Source organism: Hemicordylus capensis, chromosome 1 (assembly GCF_027244095.1).
Source record: "Hemicordylus capensis ecotype Gifberg chromosome 1, rHemCap1.1.pri, whole genome shotgun sequence".
Taxonomy (NCBI): Eukaryota; Metazoa; Chordata; class Lepidosauria; order Squamata; family Cordylidae; genus Hemicordylus; species Hemicordylus capensis.
In genome coordinates this window covers 68,714,026-68,732,928 of record NC_069657.1, presented here as the reverse complement: position 1 = coordinate 68,732,928, position 18,903 = coordinate 68,714,026, and the positions used below count along the sequence as shown (strand labels likewise).

The 18,903-nt window shown below is 41.1% G+C and overlaps 1 protein-coding gene across 2 annotated transcripts in view; it reads left to right on the top strand.

The window, feature by feature from the left end:
• Positions 1 to 18,903, top strand: part of FSIP1 (fibrous sheath interacting protein 1) — a 120,083-nt gene that overhangs the window by 56,417 nt on the left and 44,763 nt on the right. For both annotated transcript variants that reach the window (XM_053257562.1, XM_053257552.1), the window contains exon 11: positions 2,764 to 2,898. In XM_053257562.1, coding sequence (XP_053113537.1) covers positions 2,764 to 2,898 — 135 coding nt within the window. The remainder of the gene's footprint in view (positions 1 to 2,763; positions 2,899 to 18,903) is intronic.

The following is an 18,903-nucleotide window of genomic DNA, read 5'->3' as shown; positions in this document are numbered from 1 at the left end:
TTTCCCTGCGCCAGGCCCTCCCCCGCAGAGCTGCAGGGCATGGGAAGGTGCAGGCGGCCTACCGGAGAGCTGCCGTTAGTCAGTGTGTGATCCGCCTGCCCAGGGAACGGTAAGGAATCGTCTGTGGGGAGGGTCGGAAAAACCCATTCTCCCCTCAGACCTTGAGGAAGCTCTTCTCACTGATTGTGAGAAGAGCTTCTGTGTGATCTGGTTCTGCTTTCATACTTGCCATCTGTGCCTAGCTGCGAAGGACATTAAAGCAGGAGAAACAGGCCTACACAATTTATGACCCACTAAGCTGGATACAGACCAGCAGGCATGTATGGGAACCCACCATAGACCAGATAAACTGCTTGTTTTGCTGCCTGTGTAGAACTGCAAAAAAAAAGGAGGGAGAGGGGATTTAGCACCTGGCAAGCCACAACGTATGGCTGGTGTGCTGTGTTCTGTCTGGTGGGTCACAAGTTGGCTACACCTCAGGGTTAGTATTGTGAAACAGAATGGGAGAGCTTCTTATCTCTTGTAATGTTACTATGCATATAACCATACTACTTTTGCTATGTGTAATACCATTGATTGATTGATTAAGTGCTGTAAAGTAGGTGTCGACTCTTAGTGACCACATAGAGAGACATTTCCCCCAGCATTATAGACTTCTCAAGGGAGCTGGGTCTTCACATAATGTGTCCGAAGTATGATAGTTTGAGCCTGGTCATTTGTGCCTTGAGTGAAAATTTTGGATTGATTTGTTTTAGGATCCATTTGTTTGTTTTTCTGGCTGTCCATGACATCCTCAAAAGTCTTCTCCAACACCAAAGTCCAAAAGCATCAATGTTTTTTTATCTTGCTTCTTCAAAGTCCAGCTTTCACATCCATAGAGTGTCACAGGGAAAACCATTGTCCAGACGATTCTAATCTTTGAGGGTGTAGACACATCACGGCATCTAAATATCCTTTCCAAGGCCTTCATTGCAATCATACCAAGTGCTAGTCTGCGACATATTTCTTGACTGCTGGATCCTTTACTGTTGATGGTCAATCCTAAAAGGCAGAAGCTATCCACCACTTGAATGTTTTCATTGTCAATTCTGAGTGTAATACCATACTTCAAAATAAAACTAGAAATGAAATAATTTTTAGAAGGAAATTTGTACTCTGAATATTTGAAATTAGTACTTTAGAAAGAAATTTGTTCTCCCTTCATACTTTTAAAGTCTAGACAGTGCTTGAAATAAAATATCTGTTCCACATAATGCACACAAAATTATTGTTTGATCAGTGTGTGTGTTTTCTTTTTCAAATAGCAATCTACACTGTAAGAAATTCAATAGGAATTAAAAGACTGTATAGTATGTAGAAGGACCACTAATCGTATTTTTATACACAAGTCAGTTATTTTTCAAGTTGAAATCATTGCTGCAATCTGCACTGAATAGTTATCCACAGAACTGGGGTTACCTCTTTAATTGTAAAGGATTTGAAATTTGATGTTATTGCAGGGACATCTATAACTTGTAAAAAAAATTGAAATGAAGTGGACTTATTCCAGATAAATTCATTTAGGATTAGAGTGAGAGTTCTGCTTCATTTGCATTGTTGTCATCTGATTCCTTCAACCATATTTATGTTGCAGATTAGAAATTGGTTGTTTGTGTACATAACAATACACAGAAACCAGGTGTGCTGTTAATTACGTATTGTAATCTGCAAGCTGCTTAGAGCCATTCTATACATTACATAGACTGAGACAGAATTATGGAATGTACCATTTCAGCCTGTGAGGTATATGTGTCATGATTTTGGATGTTTCACCATGTAAAAAATGTAAAATCAGGCAAGGCCTGTTTAAGCAACAGAGCCTTCCCTAGAGAAGGGAAGAGGCTAATTCACTCTGCCTGGGCAACAGCCCTAAAAACTGGCAATCCTTTCCCAGCAGCTGCTGAAGCAACATCCCTTTTCCGTTGCTAGACTCTGCTTTTGTGGATTCTATCTCTGCGTTGGTGGAGATCCTGAGCCAGGAAGAGAATAATGTGAACTATTACATCAGACAGATGGCTATGCTAAATCTTTCTCTTTGATTTCCTAGTCTACTATATGGAGAAGGCCTTTTAAAAACTATTTTAAACCATTGTCTTTTCTCAGATTTCCATAAGGAAAGATAAAACATGAGGGGGGGGCGCTTTAAGAAAAGCCTGCTTATGTTCCCCATAAAATACCACTGGGAGTCAAACAGAGTCAGGAGGCTTTTCAAAAGGGGGAGGGAGACAGATGGAAACAAAATTCATCATGTGGGTGCATAGAACGATGTTCTGCAAGATCATCAAGCAAATGTTTAAAAACAAAATGGGCAAAGTGAGGCTTTAAGAAAAGGCGCTCTGTCAAAACGGCTCCTCCATACATCTCAGAAGAAACATTGGTGTATATTGAATATATCGAAGTATCCCAAAAAGCCACTGTAAAAAGTGGAACTTTTTCATGTGAAGATAACGTGGGCTAAGGCTAAGCTCCAATACACATGGAAAAACCTGAATCATATATGGAGTGTTCCCCGATATGCATGGACTTTGACATAAATCTGCCTGATTTGTGAAAGCATACCTGCCCTTCCTGAGGTGAAGCAAAGTAATATCACCATCTGGGAATGGCCAAGGACATTTTGTGTAGAGAAGTCCCTACTTCAAAGGAGGGGATTGGTCTAGATTGTCTGCTTTTGTTTTTCATCTCTACAATTCAGTGATTCTATTTTTATTTGCTTTTGTTAAGGAGTCTTTGGCTTATGCAAATAGAAATTTGGAAACAGTTCCAGGTGAAAAGGTTTTAAGAGACACTAAAGAGGAACGTGATCAGCAAAACCGGCTTAGAGAGATTGATCAACAACTGAAAAACCTGGAGGGGACTGTAAGTCTTCTACAATTCGAAAGTTTCGCTGCTATCATGAATTGCATATCCCAAGAATAAGAAATGTTAATACAAAGAGAAAATGTTTGCATGAATTGTTTATAAATGAAAAGAGTTTTTCTGTTCTGTGCTATCAGTAATATTTTGTGTTTCCAAATAGAAAACTTACAGAGATGCTTCTAATCATAGTTGCTGTATGAGGATACTGTTTAATTGTTTGTTCAAAATTATGAGGGATTCTCTTTTCATTGTGTTAAGTCAAATTGAATGAAGGTCATCTCACCCCATATAAACTAATGTTAAACCCAACTTTCTAAAGATATTGAGAAATATGTCCTAAATAATTTAGTATCAGTTTCTTTATCAGCACAGTCAATGAACTGATCTAGTGAAGGAGGAGTTATTAAACTGCCAGTAAAAGTAAAAGGAATAAAGCTTAGCACTTCAGTGGCATTATACAACACTCTATACCTTATCATTTGGAATGAGAAAAAGATTGGACAGACGCAAAGCTGAAATTTATCAGGTAGTATTATTATTGGCCTATAAAATCAAGTGCTTGCGTCTGTATTCCTAAAATGTATGCTTGTATAATGAAGTCAAGAAGCATGAACCAGTCAAAGCTAAGCACTTCTAAGTTCTGTTGATTTTACTGGGAGAGTTTTGCACATAATGGGAGAGTTTTGCACATCTCCCAGTGGAACTTAAAAATGCTTAACTTTGGCTGCAACATGCCTGAGATTTGCGTCTAATTCAAACATGCTGCTCTTCTTGGCCTTTTCCTCTTTAAAATAAGTCTTCATTGGAAGCATGACATCTCTAAATAAGAATGTATTACAAGTTAATTGCATTTGAATGTTAGGGTTTGACTACATTAACTAACTTCCATGTGATTTGTAGAAGAAAATTTTGTAGAAATCTGTCTCCTGTCCTGATTAGTGCAACACTTTCAGATTTTTTTTTCATGTGAAAGCTAGGGTCTTATTTATCAGAGATTTCCTGTGATTTCCATTATGTTTGACCATATGAAGCTGCCTTATATACCACCAGACCTAGTTCATTTTTGTCTCCAGGATTTGAGACAGGTATATTTTCCATTCCTATGTGGAGAGGCCAGGGAACTTTTGCATACAAAGTATTATGATTAAACATATTTTCAGGGTGGAAAGTTCTCAAAGCAAGACATAGCAAAAGAAAATAAAGATTATTCCCTGCCCAGGACAACTCACAATCTAAAACACACACATACGCACACAGACACACACACACAGACACAGACACACACAGCAACAGCTGTTTCATCATTGTTAAAACTAACTAAAGAAGGGAGAGGAGAAGGCCGCCTTTGGACATTCCTTGTAACTACATGTCCAATGGATTCTCAGTTTGCTTCCAGTCCACCAGGTGTATTCCCAGATGATCAGGATTTTCAGTCTGGGAGCTGGCAAAGGGGGCAGAACTGGCTGCACTGGCTTCCTCTGACCATGGAAGGACAGCCATGACAGCCAATAGAATTGAAGCTGCGGGTGGAGCTTCCTCTCTTAACTCCAGTTTGGGCTATTCATCCAATCTAAATGACACAATGGAACCTCCACCCTCAGTTAGGTGACTGTAACTTAATTGCAGCTGAGGGTTCATCTGGAGTAGAAAATAGCTTGAGGGAACGGGGAAAGCAGCCTGCTCTTTTCCTCAAGACTGCTTTAGTTTTTGTTTTTTTGTTTTTTAAAAAACAAACACCTTCAGCAGTTGAGGAGATGCACATGACTGCATGTCTGATCTAGTATGAGCCTGCAGTAGGGGAAGTTCGTGAGCCACAGAACTGTTTTTGTGAATTTTTGTGAACTTTTGATGAGTATTTTATTAGTCCTGGTTTGAAATTAGGTAAATTGTTATAGCAGCAAAATAGTTACCATAATCATTTGTTGTAACCCAAACTAGTAAAATCAAGCTTCAAAACATTTGTGTACATACAGTTTTGTACACATCCATTGCAATTATGTGATGACGCTCCCAATACTGTGAAGTGACTTTTTGTTTTATTCCAGTGTGTGAAATAAACTGTGGGATTTTCATGCTAGTAAGGCTTTAATACAGTCTGAAACAAGTGAATGGGAGCTCTTAAGTAGCAATCTAATAATGAATATTGCTGAAGAAATGAAGACCACCATTGTCGAAGAAGACTGGACACACTGACTGATGGCATGGAGACTGCCATACTTGTTTTCTGATATACAACCTAAAGCTTCATAGAAACCTTACATGTAGAAGAGGGGATAATGAAATTGCTTGAGAAGAGGCAGTAAAATGATGTAATGACTGGGGTGTGTACAAACTGAATTTTGCGGTTCAGTTCAAATTTCAGACCAAATTCAGATTGAACCATTGGTCTGTGAACCGCTTCAGTCAAACCAACAGGGTGGTCCATTTGACTGAACCAGTTTGTTGGTTCAGGGGGCTATGTTTGTAAAGGGGAATACAGTGAGGATTCCCCTTTAAAAGCAAAGTGGTGGGGGAATCCTTGAAAAATCTTCTAAATGGCAGCTGGGGTGGCAGTGAGAGGGAACCTTTAAAAGTAGATTAAGGTTCTTACATGCCCAGCGGTGGCCACTGCTCCTCAAAGCCCCCCTGGTGCAGGATGCATTTGCAAATGGCCTCTGTGCATCTGTGGAGGCAAAAAACACACCACCGCCACATGAGCAGGTTGCTGGAGTGAACGCTTCACACTTGGGCTGCGCCAGGGGTGCTTTGAGGAACGGTGGCGGCCACCTCCAGGCCAGTAAGAACCTTAATCTACTTTTAAATTTGTCCTCTCTCCCGCCACCCTTTAGAAGACTTTGAAAGACAAGGATTCCTCCATCCCTTTGCTTGTAAAGGGGAATCCTCAGTCGATTCTCCTTTACAAGAATAGCTTCTCGAACCACTGAACTGGTCTGACATAGACCGGGCTTGGTTCAGTTCAGTCACGGACTGGACTGCCTCCAGTCCAGTTTACAATAGAATCAGCCTGGTTTGTGGAGAACCAGTTTGCGATTGAACAGTTTGTGCACACCCCTAGTAATGATATGATGTCAAGCACTTTAAGCACGCAAAACGGCAAAGAAAATAGACCAGTGAATCTTTTCCTGTGTGTAGTGAATAAACAGCTGTTGGTTGCCAATTGTGGTTTCTTCAGTACTCCGTCAGTCTGTCTTAGTTTATGGTTTTCCCCATTAAAATTACCTTTCTTAACTTCTAGCAAACAGAAGTTCAGGCTTCCTGATTAGTGCATATTAACCCAGATGTAACAGTTTCGTTCATGGCAACGATTTTGTTTAGAATGATTTCTGTGGCTTCCAGCGGCATCTGGTGGGCCACTGTGCGAAACAGGATGCTGGACTAGATGGGCCTTGGGCCTGATCCAGCAGGGCTGTTCTTATGTTATAGTGTTCTTATGTTCTTAAGGCATACTTGGGGAGAATGTGTTATAATTGACATCAATGTAGATTTTACAGGAAAAATCTATGCGTGGTAGCCTATCACAATCTAATCTCCTATGCACAGACTTACTTGCAAGGAGTTGATCTGGGAATGAAGTACAATCAATCCTGAGAACTTTAAAATTCTGCAGGCTATGAAAACTTATGTTTTCATATTAGTTAGTCTCTAATGCAAGAGACTAAACTCATACATCCAGGACCAAAGGCTAACATTGCACTTCACCGATATTTTATGCATAAATAGGAATAACATCAGTGGAATAACAGAGATAAAATAGCGTATGCAGCTTCAGTTTAATGTAGTAGGCAAGCTACTAAAAAAAATAAACCCAGGCTATGTCATCTGTTTCTGTCACTGACCTTTGCTCCCCTTTTCCCTTGGTCACTGACCCTTGCTATTGATGGGAATACAAGTCTGGACCCGGATCTGTGGTTTGGTGGTGTTGTCTACCATAAGCAGTGACTGGACTTTGGAATGCACCGGACTACTGATTCATTAAAATACAATGAATGTTAACAGGTCAGTTCCGAGGTCTGATTAGTACAAAACAGTTTCTTGGAATCTGCTTTGGCATACAGCCCCCCTCCCCCACCCACATACCAGACATTTTTCCTAAGCTGCGAGGATGCCCACAAGACCTTATAGGGGTAGAAGCTATTGTTAACTTATTAAATGGGGAATGAAAAAGCCACTTACACTACTGCATAATCCTTAGTCAACTTGACATTACTTTTGTAATGTAAGAACTGCTGTAGTATTCCAGACCCAAGATTCCAAAAGGGGAAGGTGTGTGTGTGTGTGTGTGTGTGTGTGTGTGTGAGAGAGAGAGAGAGAGAGAGAGAGAGAGATTGTGGTATCAGCCTGGTGAAAGATTCATCACACAGACAGTGAATATGACTGAAGTGCAGGATATAGTGGCAAATTATATTACCTTCTAGACAGAAAGTGGGAGTGGGGGGAGAATAATTCAATACCTGAAAGTAAGATTTTGGGTGCACTTAGTTAACCCTGCAGTCCTTCAGTTAATTGCTTAAAAACAGCCTATTCAATCCTAGTCTGTGAAGTCAGTGGTGCTATTTGAGGATGATAAGATGGTTTGTATAACTGTTTCTGATTTTAAGCCGGTATCTTCATTTCATCTGCTTTTATAACAGTTAAATAATAAAATAGATTTGACCCATAATGCTATAGTTTAAAAAGTATATATTGTATAAGTAATACTTATATATTTATATACTTCTATTATATAAATTATTGTAAAATAATTTTCTCCATGATGCCCAGAGGAATTTGCATGTAGTAAGGTTTCTTTTTCAAATAGTAAATCCAAGAGAACTGCAGAAAACATGTCCATGTTTCTGAAGAAAAATTGCAAGTAAATCTGGATTTCATACTTGAGAAATTTTCCCTTTACTTTTGTGCGAACGCTCACGTATCTGCCTTGCCTGTCTCCTTCACACAACACATTGGTTGCTAGAAGTATAGATTTCCTAGGAGCAAAGACTGATATGCTTGGGAATGTGTCTTAGGTCTTGTGTACGCAGTCATTTATTTTGAATAATACAGTCATCCCTTGTCAACTGCAAGGGTTCCATTCCTTGCAGTTGGTGAATTCGCGGTTGGCGAGTTTGAAAAGCATTGGAAATGGGGTTAGGGTAATTGTGGTTGCAAAAAGACTGGAAAATACAGAAAAAATGACCAAAAATCACCCGTAATCCCTTTAAATCACCAAGTCAGCAAGAGGAGTGTGGGGGGGACCCCCCAGATATCACCCCTGAAAATCACCCTAACCCCCCCCTCCCAAATCAACCGGAACCCCCAGAAATCACCCCTTAACCCTAACCTCTCCAATTACCAAAAAATATCGCCAAACTGCAGATACTTGGGCTGCAATTGGTGAGACCTGGCACAATTTCCCAGTCATGGATACTCAAAACCACAATTGGGAAAACTGCATTTGGCAAGGGATGACTGTAGTGATAACAGTTTCTCTTTCAGTAGTAAATTCACTATAGCTGCTGAAAATGTGTTTCCCTCTCCAAAAACCTTAAGATCCTTTGCAATAATATTGGTGGTTTTCTCCAGAGTGCAGCCAGGTATGCTCTCTAGGAGTCACAAATTAAGTGTGCCATAGAGAGGAAGTGGATAGAGGGAAGAGCCTTATTGTAGTAGGAGAGCCTTGCTGCTTGGAGAAAAGCCTGTTTGCCATTTTAATTAAAAAAGGGAGATGTGCCCAGTGTTGAGGGGCAGCAGCTGTCAAACAAACATGGCATTTTTGTTTGTGGAGAACGAAAGGTTCAGAGAGGAACTGACGCTGTGATTTCCACTATATTTTTGATAATGTTAATTCAATGACAGTCTACAGTTACTTGATGACAAACAAGTCCATTTAATTCAGTGGGATTTTCTTTCAAGTAAATATACATAGGGTTTGGCTGTTGGCAACTTCATTGGAATTTTGCTAGTGAAAATGCACTCAGGATTCTTCAAAACAATGGCTGACATCATGCACAAATCTGATGAGGACGGAAGATATCAGCAGTGGGGCTGCTGCAGAAGCAGGTGTTTCCAACCAGCATTTGCACAAGCCGCATCCTGGCCATTTCTTCCATTCACCACAATGGGAGAAACCGTGGGGATGCTGTTTGCACAGTCGCTGTTAGGAAACAACAGCACTTGCTTCTGTGTCCACAGTAGCACAGCTGCTGATGTTTTACACCCCCTTTAGAATTTGTGCATTGTATCAGCCAATATTTCTAAATAAAGTTAGAAAATTCCCTTCAATGTCTTGGCTCTAAACATTTTGTAATACTTCAGATGATTTGGCCAAAACTGAATTAACTGATTTATGGACAGGTGTGCTGTTTAACTGAACATAGAGACACACAATCCTGTATATCTGTTCAACCATCTATGCATGTTGTGTACTGTGTTTTAAGTTAACAGTATTAGTTCAAGATTTGTAATCTGATTGGTGTAATCTCCCTCACATATAACACTTTGTGAAAAAGTATTCCAATGCATTAAAGGTCTCCAATCAAAATGTCTATGAACATGTTTTCCAGACCCCATCTGTGTTTTGTACTGCTGGTTTTCAGTTTGATCTTAGCTTTTTCTTCATTGGAAGCTATAGCAGTGTTTTCCCACATTCTTTCACTTCATTCCTTAGAAACAGTTGATTTCAGCTTAGTATAGCAAAGTCCACTGACTTTAAAATCATTGGCTCCCAAAGACCTGTTGCTGAACATTGTTGAAAATAGTTTTGTATATAAAGGATAATATTTTAAATACTGACAATCTACTTATTGTGTTACCATTTACAGTGACATGATGGGGCTTTTCACACGAGTGGGCGGGGAGAAAGTAAGGTTAGGTCTATCTTATGATGATCCAGACTGGCCCCAGCTGCACCATGCCACTATGCACACGTTCACCACAGCAGTGACCAGTGCAGTGTTCCGGAGACCAGGGGAACCTACAGTGCACTGCACAATGAACGCAGTGCATTGGGGAATTCCCCCAGGAGACCGGCTCTCTAGGTGCTTGTCTCTTTGTCAGCACAGGTTGCAAGCAGCCCATGCTGATACATGATCCTGGAGCCTGAGGCTAACGATACACTCGCTCCATTAACACAGGCTAAGAGCCTGGCTTGAGGTGGCTCCCAGAGCCCAGCACAGACACTGTTGCTTGTTCTCACAGGTCCATACTTTATCTTCTAATTCTGCACCTTTCTAGCTAGCCTAATAGGCAGTGGCTGACATCCAAACTAACGAAGTGTGCATGCAATTAGCATTGCGTGCACTACAGGAAAATGTTATTTCCTTTCATTTCCCCTTTGCTCAGAAGCCAACTGTGGCTCCCGAAAATACATCCCTGAAGGCTCTACAGCCATCAAGGACATATTTTCAGAAGTCACCATTGGTTTAAGGGGGAAGGGGGAATAGACAAAAATTGCTCCTTTCCTGTAATGCACACACAGGATCACTACACACTCTCTTCATTAATCTGGATGTCAGCTATTGTAATAGTCATAATGAATCTCTTGTGTCTCATGTGTCATTGGCTAATGCTGGCCACTAGAAGTCTCTGCAAAGGCACACTATGGGGCTGTTCTCACGATCGGGAAAAATCGGGCTAGGAAAGCCTAGCCCAATTTTTCCCAATCGTGAGAACTACTCCAATCGTGAGAACCACTGGGCTTGGCTGCGAGCCCAGTGGTTCTAGAGCGGGTAACCCGCTCAAGAACCCCTGGCCTAAAACCCGGTCTGCGGAGCGAGCGCTCCGCAAACCTGGTTCTAACAATCGCTTCACGCCTCGCCTACTCACGCCCCAGAGGGGAGGTGAAAAACCGCCTCCCGGCTCTGGGGGTCTTGCCAGCATGCCCTGCACGCTCACAGCAGGGCATGCTGGAGCTTGTGGGGGCCAATCGGCCCCCGCTCCCCCCAGCCCCCGCCAGCTCAGTCACGGAGCCGGTAATCGTGTGGGTGGCCAATCTGGCCACCCAGGGCTCCCTCCCCACTCACCTGAAGAAACCGGGTCTCACCAATCGTGAGACCCAGCTCTGTGTTTTCCATTCCACAGCAAGGGCACAGGTCTTTTACTCCTTTGACTGGCAGCAGTGGCCTACCTCTGCAGGGCCACAGCCTTTTGTGTATGTGTTCATCCCTAACTTCATTTCTTGGTATGTCTAACTTTTAAATCAAAACTAATTAGAAAATGTTATACGTTTCAAAGACTAACACTTTGTCACATTTTGTTTGACCATTCACATGATGAAGCTAAGAAGACACAGTAGTATAAACATCCACATGAGTTTCTTGTGATGCATATGTAGATGCCAGTACGGGGGACCGGGGTGGGGTGGGGTGGAGTCATTCCATGTGTTCTTTTGTAAGAAAACTGTGATAAACAACATTTTCTTACGTAAGTCTGCACTCTGATTTTCCTTTATATGGTACTCAGAACTATGTGAGAATAAAACTGGTGGCACAGTCCTCCTTGAAGTAATTACCAGGGCAAAACCCAACCATTCCATCCATACCTTTATACCACAAACAATGTGCAACAGGAAACCAAAGGCTAACTCCTGGGCAATTGTTTTATTCAGATGATTTGAACTTACTTATAATCCATGTCCTGCATATTGGTTTCTCTCTCAATACTATTGATGAGAACAAGAAATAGAAGTTCACAAAGGTACTATACTTCATATGAGGCCCCCTACTCAACAGTAGAATCAGTGACTGAAATCCAAACTAAGTTACTCAAAAGTTCTACTCAGGAGTTATTCTAAATTTCAGCAGAGTAATTTCATCAGGATGTCAGCCAGTGTTTTCAAACTAAATTTCCCAAGCTAAGAAATTATTCTGTATATTTATAAGTTTTTTCCTTCCTTCCTTCCTTCCTTCCTTCCTTCCTTCCTTCCTTCCTTCCTTCCTTCCTTCCTTCCTTCCTTCCTTCCTTCTATTTGTACGCCACCCCAAACTTCCATCTCTGGGTGGTTTACAACAACATAAAACAAATTAAAATATACTTAAACACCTTAAAATGATGTAAAGCTACAAGTCTAGTTAAAAAGCTTGGGTGAAAAAAAAGTGTCTTTAAAGACCTCTTAAAAGTTGCCAGAGGCTCTTATTTCAGCAGGGAGCGCATTGCAGAGCCTCTGGGAGGCAACGGAGAAGGCCCATCCCTGTGTAGCCACCAGACGAGCTGGTGGCAATTGCAGATGGACCTCTCCAAATGATCTCAGTAGGTGATGGGGCTCATGGTGAAGAAGACAATATCTTAAATACCCAGGGCCTAAGCAGTTTATAGGCTTTATAGGTTATAACCAGCTAGGTTATAACTTGTATTTTGCCCAGAAACCTATTGGCAGCCACTGTAGTTCTTTCAATACAGAAGTAAAATGGTCTCCTTGAGATGACTTGGAGACCAACTTGGTTACCGTATTCTGTATCAACTGCAGATTCCGGACTAAGTACACCGTTCAAAAACTTACTGGGCAGGAGCAATCTTCATGAAGTGGAGGAATAAGCAAATATCCCTCCTCTCCACTATACACCTCAAGTCGTGTGTGTGTGTGTGTGTGTGTGTGTGTGTGTGTGTGTGTGTGTGTGTGTATGTGTATATGTATGTGTATATATATATATATATATATATATATATATATATATATATTAAAAAAACATTTATACCCCACCTCTTCAGTGCACTTTTGCTTGGGACAGCTCACAAAATTAATAAAACAGATACAACTATATAAAATTAATACAAACAAAATTTAAAAGTAGCAAGTTAAAAAGTTTAAACCCTCAGAGTATGAGCTGGCCCTATCCACCCCCAGCACAGTAGTGACTGTTGCTGGTGCCCTTTGGGGACAGGGATCCAACTTACTAACTTACTTATTAATTTTTTCTCTATGTAAGCCACTTTGGAGACTTTTGTTGAAAAGTGGTATATAAATATTTGTTGTAGTAGTAGTAGCTGCAGATAAAATATTTAAAAGCCTCTTTTAAAATATGGATCTTCTTTAGCAGGGATGTAGCGAGGTTTCCAGCAACCCAGGGAGAAGTTGCTGAGGCCACCAAGCATGCTGGCCATGCCCCTTCTCCCCTAGTCATCATGCTGATGCAGGGGGCATGACCAGGCGAGGAATGAATGCATGGAGCCCCTTGCCCTCTCTAGTCAATGAAACATTTTCTTTGCTGACTCGATGCTTTCTTTTTCTGCATTGCTTGTGGCGGGGGGGGGGGGGGGGAAGGAAGCATCCAGCCAGCGATGGAGCTTGCTGGTTGGAGAGGGTTCCCCATTCTGGCCATGCCCCCTAGATTGGTGTGATGATGCAGAGGGAAGGGGGTGACTGGCATGCAATAGCATGCCAAGCTTTGGTGATGAGGTAGATGGGAATTAGGGTTAAGGCAGGGCAGGGGTAATGGAGCAGGTGGGGGTCACTTTTTTGGGGGGGTGTCAGTTCTGAGGCTGGTTGTTGTACCCGTTGTCATTAGTTTAGTCTTCTTTACATTTAGTCATAGTCCCATTTTTTTCACTGTGCTCCTTGACTTTCATTACTAGAGCTTGCAGATCATCCACATTCTCAGCTATCAGAGTGTTGTCATCAGTGTTTTGACTGCAGGGAGCTAATCATTTCGGTGTCTCTTCAAAGAGGTGCCAAAATGATTCGGGCACATCCCTAATATACAGCCTTGTCTTTCTCCTTTGCTGATCTGGAACCAGTCTTTCTCACCATGTTCTGTCTGGTCCGTGGCCTCCTGTCCTGTGTATGGGTTTCTCATGAGAACAATGAGATGTTCCTAAGGATATTCCACAACTTGACATGGTTGATGCAATCAAAGGCTTTTGTTTTCTGTAGTCAATAAAACACATATTTGTATACCGCCCTGAGCCATTCTGGAAGGGTGGCAGTACAACAACAACAACTAGTTTTTTCTATTCTTTGGCTTTCTCAATTATCTAGCGTGAATCAGCAATGATGTCTCTTGTTCCTCAGCCTTTTCTGAAACCAGCTTGAACATCCGGCATTTCCCTTTTCATGTAGGGCTCTGATCTGCTTTGGATGATCCTGAGCATTATTTTGCTAACATGTGAAATTAAGGATATTGTGTGATGGTTTTCACTGTTAAGTCTCCTTTCTTTGGTATGGGTATGTAGACTGACCTCTTCCAATCTGTTGGCTATTGTGTCGTTCTCCAAATTTGCTGGCATAGATTGGTTAGAGCCTTAACTGCTTCTTCTTCTGTTGCCTGCCATATTTCTGTAGCTATTCCATCAATTCCTGTAGCCTTTCGACTTGGTGATGATACTTTCCCATAAAAAAGAAGAGTGGGAGAAAAGACCATGCAAATTGGGCTTTTAAATGGGTGTTAAGAGATATATACCCTTTGTGTCGCAGGGCATACAAACAAGTTTTTGGCATATGGAAGACTAGTTAAAGTGACTGGAATTATACCACTGCTGAGCATCTCTGCAAATTTTTACTGAAAGCAGTTGTTCAAGAATTTGCATTATGATCCCTCAAATAATATTTTGTAAGCAGACTCCCTAAGAAATTTCTGGGCTGAACAGCTTCAGTTTGCTCTCATGGTGCACGTCATGTTTAGGAAATTCCATTAATTTATGCATCCCATCTTGGATATGTATGATATTGATCTCTTAAGAAAGAAGAGAGAACTCCCTTTATACCTAAATTCCACTGTACATCTTAACATTATCTTAGTAGTTATTCTCTGTAAACGATTATTTTTCACAATTATTCCCTATAAACCCAATCAGGGTGATTCTAGCAGAACTTTCTTACCCCTCAGGGCATGGACATCCACAGGTATGTTTTCAAGGGGTGGGGGAAAGTATATTAATACAATCATCTGCTGCTCCACATTAATCTGGCCATGAATGGGGGGGAGCAACTGCCCCTCCACACTGTGAACATCCGTGTCACAGGGGTGACTGAATCGGGCTTGTTGTTGGGTTTTTTGTGGGTCCCCCCCCCATTTCCTGCATTTAAAGCTCTTCTTACTGACACATTATAGTAAAGCTGTAATATAATATATACATATAATATATATAATAATAGTATGCTATGTTGATAATGACAATTGCTTACATTCATTTCTACTTTCTTGGCAAGTGGATAACAACATCTTATTTCTAATCCCCCCCCCCCCGAAACACACACACACACACACACACACACACACACACACACACGTTTCTTTCACACGGGTGGGCTGAGAGCCGAAGAATCCTGTGATCACACCTAAGGCCAACACAAGAACCTATAATGGAAATGGGGGCCTTGAGAAACCCTGCTGCAAGCATGGCACTTTTTTGTGGGCCTTTGGACCCTGGCCCATTCTCTTATGCTTAGGGCAATTATTAACCACCACTTAAAATACAAAGGTGAAAACGTTTAAATATATAATTTATATATAAATAGAATAAAACATGATGAGAGTGATTGACAATTTATTGCATTGAAGGATCCTGTGATTCTGACTATTGAAATCTACCAGATATGTTACTTGTTTATTACTATTGATTACATTTTTACTATTCTGGACTAACATGGTCATTATGATAACAGTTGTGCAACATTAATTTCCCTTTAATTAGAAAAAATTAAGCTAAAGTTACCTTTTTTATTTTCAAATGAAATTAAGGGCCTTTATTCGTTTCTACTTGGCTATGTCTGTCTGAAACTCTGAATGTGTTTTGATATGTTCGTGGAGCTTTTCCATGTTCTTCAGTGGAGAAAAAACCCCATGCATATGTAGGAGTTTCCCTCCAGTTAAGTAAATGGACAGTCTTTGTTGACAGAATTACTCCATGTACATAGACCTGAGTGCTTCACCACTGCAAGAATGACTAGATCAGAGCAAATAAGTGATTTAAAGGATACTTTCATAAATTAATGTATTTTGAGTGTTGTCTTGTTGCAGGTACATCAGGATAAAGAGAGTGAACAGTTCTTTTCATTAATCCATAAATATTCACCATGTCCCATTCATTATATAGATCGAATGAGAATACAAACCAGTTGTTCCTAGTGATTTTTCTACCACTTTTGTGGTGTATGTACTCCAGTATTCTGAAAGTCAGATGGAGCTACCAGACCATAAAATCCAGCCAGCGAGAGAGCTGAAACTAAGGGGAGCTCAAGGATTTATTAAGTGATGTGAAACTCTGTTGTTTTGTGCATGTGTTACATAATTGCTGTCTATGCAGAGCTGTTAAAATACCCGGCTAGTAATAACATGAACACCATTTTATGGCTGCAAGAGGAGATAAAAGAAGTGTCTTAGTCAGCACTTCAATAATATCACAGCACATGTCAGTTTTATTATTGTGGGGCCCTCAGTTTTGGCAGATGCACTCGATTCTGGGTATAGTGTGGTAATTACCATATAAATGAAGCAGCAAAATAAGCTTGGTACTGCCTTATCCCTTCTGCCAGTAACCAGGTTGCCAATACAGCAGTGTGAAGCAGGCATAATTCAGGCTAATTATGTTTAGAAGACCACCATTTGAAATGCTGACCCTTTCTCTCTATTCAAATTGGTCAAAAGTAAATTGAAGCTCTTTAGTTGCAGTGCAAACAGAAGGATCATTATTTCTACACAGCACACTCTCCACAATAGCATTCCAAGAATTAGCTTAATCCGTCCAGGTTTAATTCATAGCAACTAATTATACTTCAGCATACATTTGTATGCTTTAAACCATGTGTCCTTACTTCAGTGAGTTGTAACTTGTTCTTAAATTGGATAAGGGAGGCAGAGGTTGCACTTTAGTCTTTTTGTTATTAACAGGCTTTGCCCTGAGATTTGATGGATTAAGCTTTCTGTTGTAGTTCAAGAAACAATTGATGATGAGCATACTTTTTAAATCTTCCCTGAAAAAGTTTCGTTAGAATACTCTGAGCAAAGCCAGTGACAAATTAAACACATTTAGGAATCTTTCAGAGGATTATACAAGACTACACATTTCTGTATAGAAATAAATGAACTAATTTAAAACCACCAACTGTGAACATGTACAGCAAATAGATGTGGTTGTATGTTACCCTTCAGTTACTGAAAGGAATAATTGCCAATATTCCTTTCACTATAGACTTCCATTCTCACTGAACTTCTCTAAAAGTAAATTATAGGATTCCTTTAGCTTTCTAGTCCATTTGTTTGAGGTTAGACTACTGCATTCCAAGCAGAGCCAACATTTTAAATTCTATGTATCTGTGATTCAGTGTTGTAGACGAGATTATAACCCCCTGAATTTCTCTCTATTCTTTAATCACTATTGAAATAATCATTGTTTGACCTCCTTACTAAAGATGTGTGTGCATGCTTCTGACAACAGCATGCACACAGCACTAACTTCCATGCTAGTCCCCACACTTGTGAAGCATGGGTGCTTTTGTACAAGAGCACAACTGAGACCGTTCTCATGACCAGCCTGGGGCAGCCCAGCCAGGGTTACGCTAGTCGGGAGACGCAGTGGGATTCTTGCAGAATCCTCTGCTCCCTTCCCACCTAATCCTCTTAAGAAACTCAGCTGTTAGTGCTTGCACCCTTACCCCAGCTGCTGGGTATCATATGTCTCCTTGGACTGAGTTCAGCCCGAGGAGACACAGGGACGGACGCATAGAGTGACCATCTGATGGGGGAATTCTCAATGCAATGCGCCTGTTGCATGTTGCATTGTGAAATATCCGGAGGCTGGAGCAACAGGTTCTGGTCTTGGATCCCTCCTCCCTGCTCTGTGCCTCATGGAGCTGCACGGAGCAGGGCTGACGGTGTGGGTGTGCAGGAGGCACGCTGAAGATGGATGGTTTGGTCAGCTGGGGGGAAAGTAGGTTAAGAGCAGCCTTACCCCCACACCTGCCCACCCCACCCCTGGGGACTGTGAGAATCGCCTCTCTATCTCATATGTGCTCTGGTTAAAAACACACATGCAGCGTTATTCAGGTTGTCTGTCAGCCATTATCTTTGGCATGGTATTTTCAAGAACTGAACTAGAGGCTGACCTCCCATTGTTCTGAATAAATATTAACTGCTAATTAACATTGTATTGAGTTTATTATGTAGATGCTGGTTAAGCACTCCTGTTGAAGTCTGATATATAAGTAAACAAAGGAAAAATGAATCTCACAGCCACAGTTCTGTTATGCCATCTAACATAAAACTTGGCTTTTATCCCAGTACAGAATGATTTGGTTAAATTGTGGCTGTACTTTTCATGGTTGACCTATCTTGGAGGAGGAAAACAGTTCTGGGAACATGAGTGTGTGTGTGGCAGGGAGGGCAGGATGTCAACACTGGTCAGATGAAGACCTAATGTAGCCTGATGAAAATGTATTTCATAGCTGGGATGCAATGTGATTATACCATATCATGTAATAAATCCATTAAGCCTTGCTTCATCTTTCACTCTTGTAAGTGTAGTGAAAGTATTTCCGCAAGATAATTGATGTTTCTTTGCATTTCCCCAGGGCTAAACTGTGTTTAAATCCAGATCTGCCACAGCCATGTAGAAGACCTTCCCCTGCCCCAATTTAAAGGGTTTTATGGGCAGGAGGTGCTAAAACCTCTCTCCATTCCTGGAAATGAACTCAGATGGGAGAAAAGAACTTGGGGAGAAGGAAAGCACCGTATTTATCTCCTAGCTCGATTTTGACTGATCGTGAGAATAGCCCCAGAGTCCCCTTTCTTTTGAGTAAATACAGGTATAACATGTATTTAAACTGTGATTTCAAGGGGATCATCTTAAATTCAGAGTCATCTATTTGGGTCAACACGTTAAACAGTAGGCATAGGGTTCTGCACTGTAGGCACAATACAAAATACTTTGCATACGAAGGGTCCCCCTTTCCCTTCTACAAAGGTCTGCTTTTGCAGGCTTGTCCTCAATAACTACAATTTGTTTTAGCGGCATAATTTGAATCCAGCTTTTCTTTCCCCAAAGAAGGTTTGCCTTGTCATTAATATGCATGCAGATGACACCCAGCTCTACCTC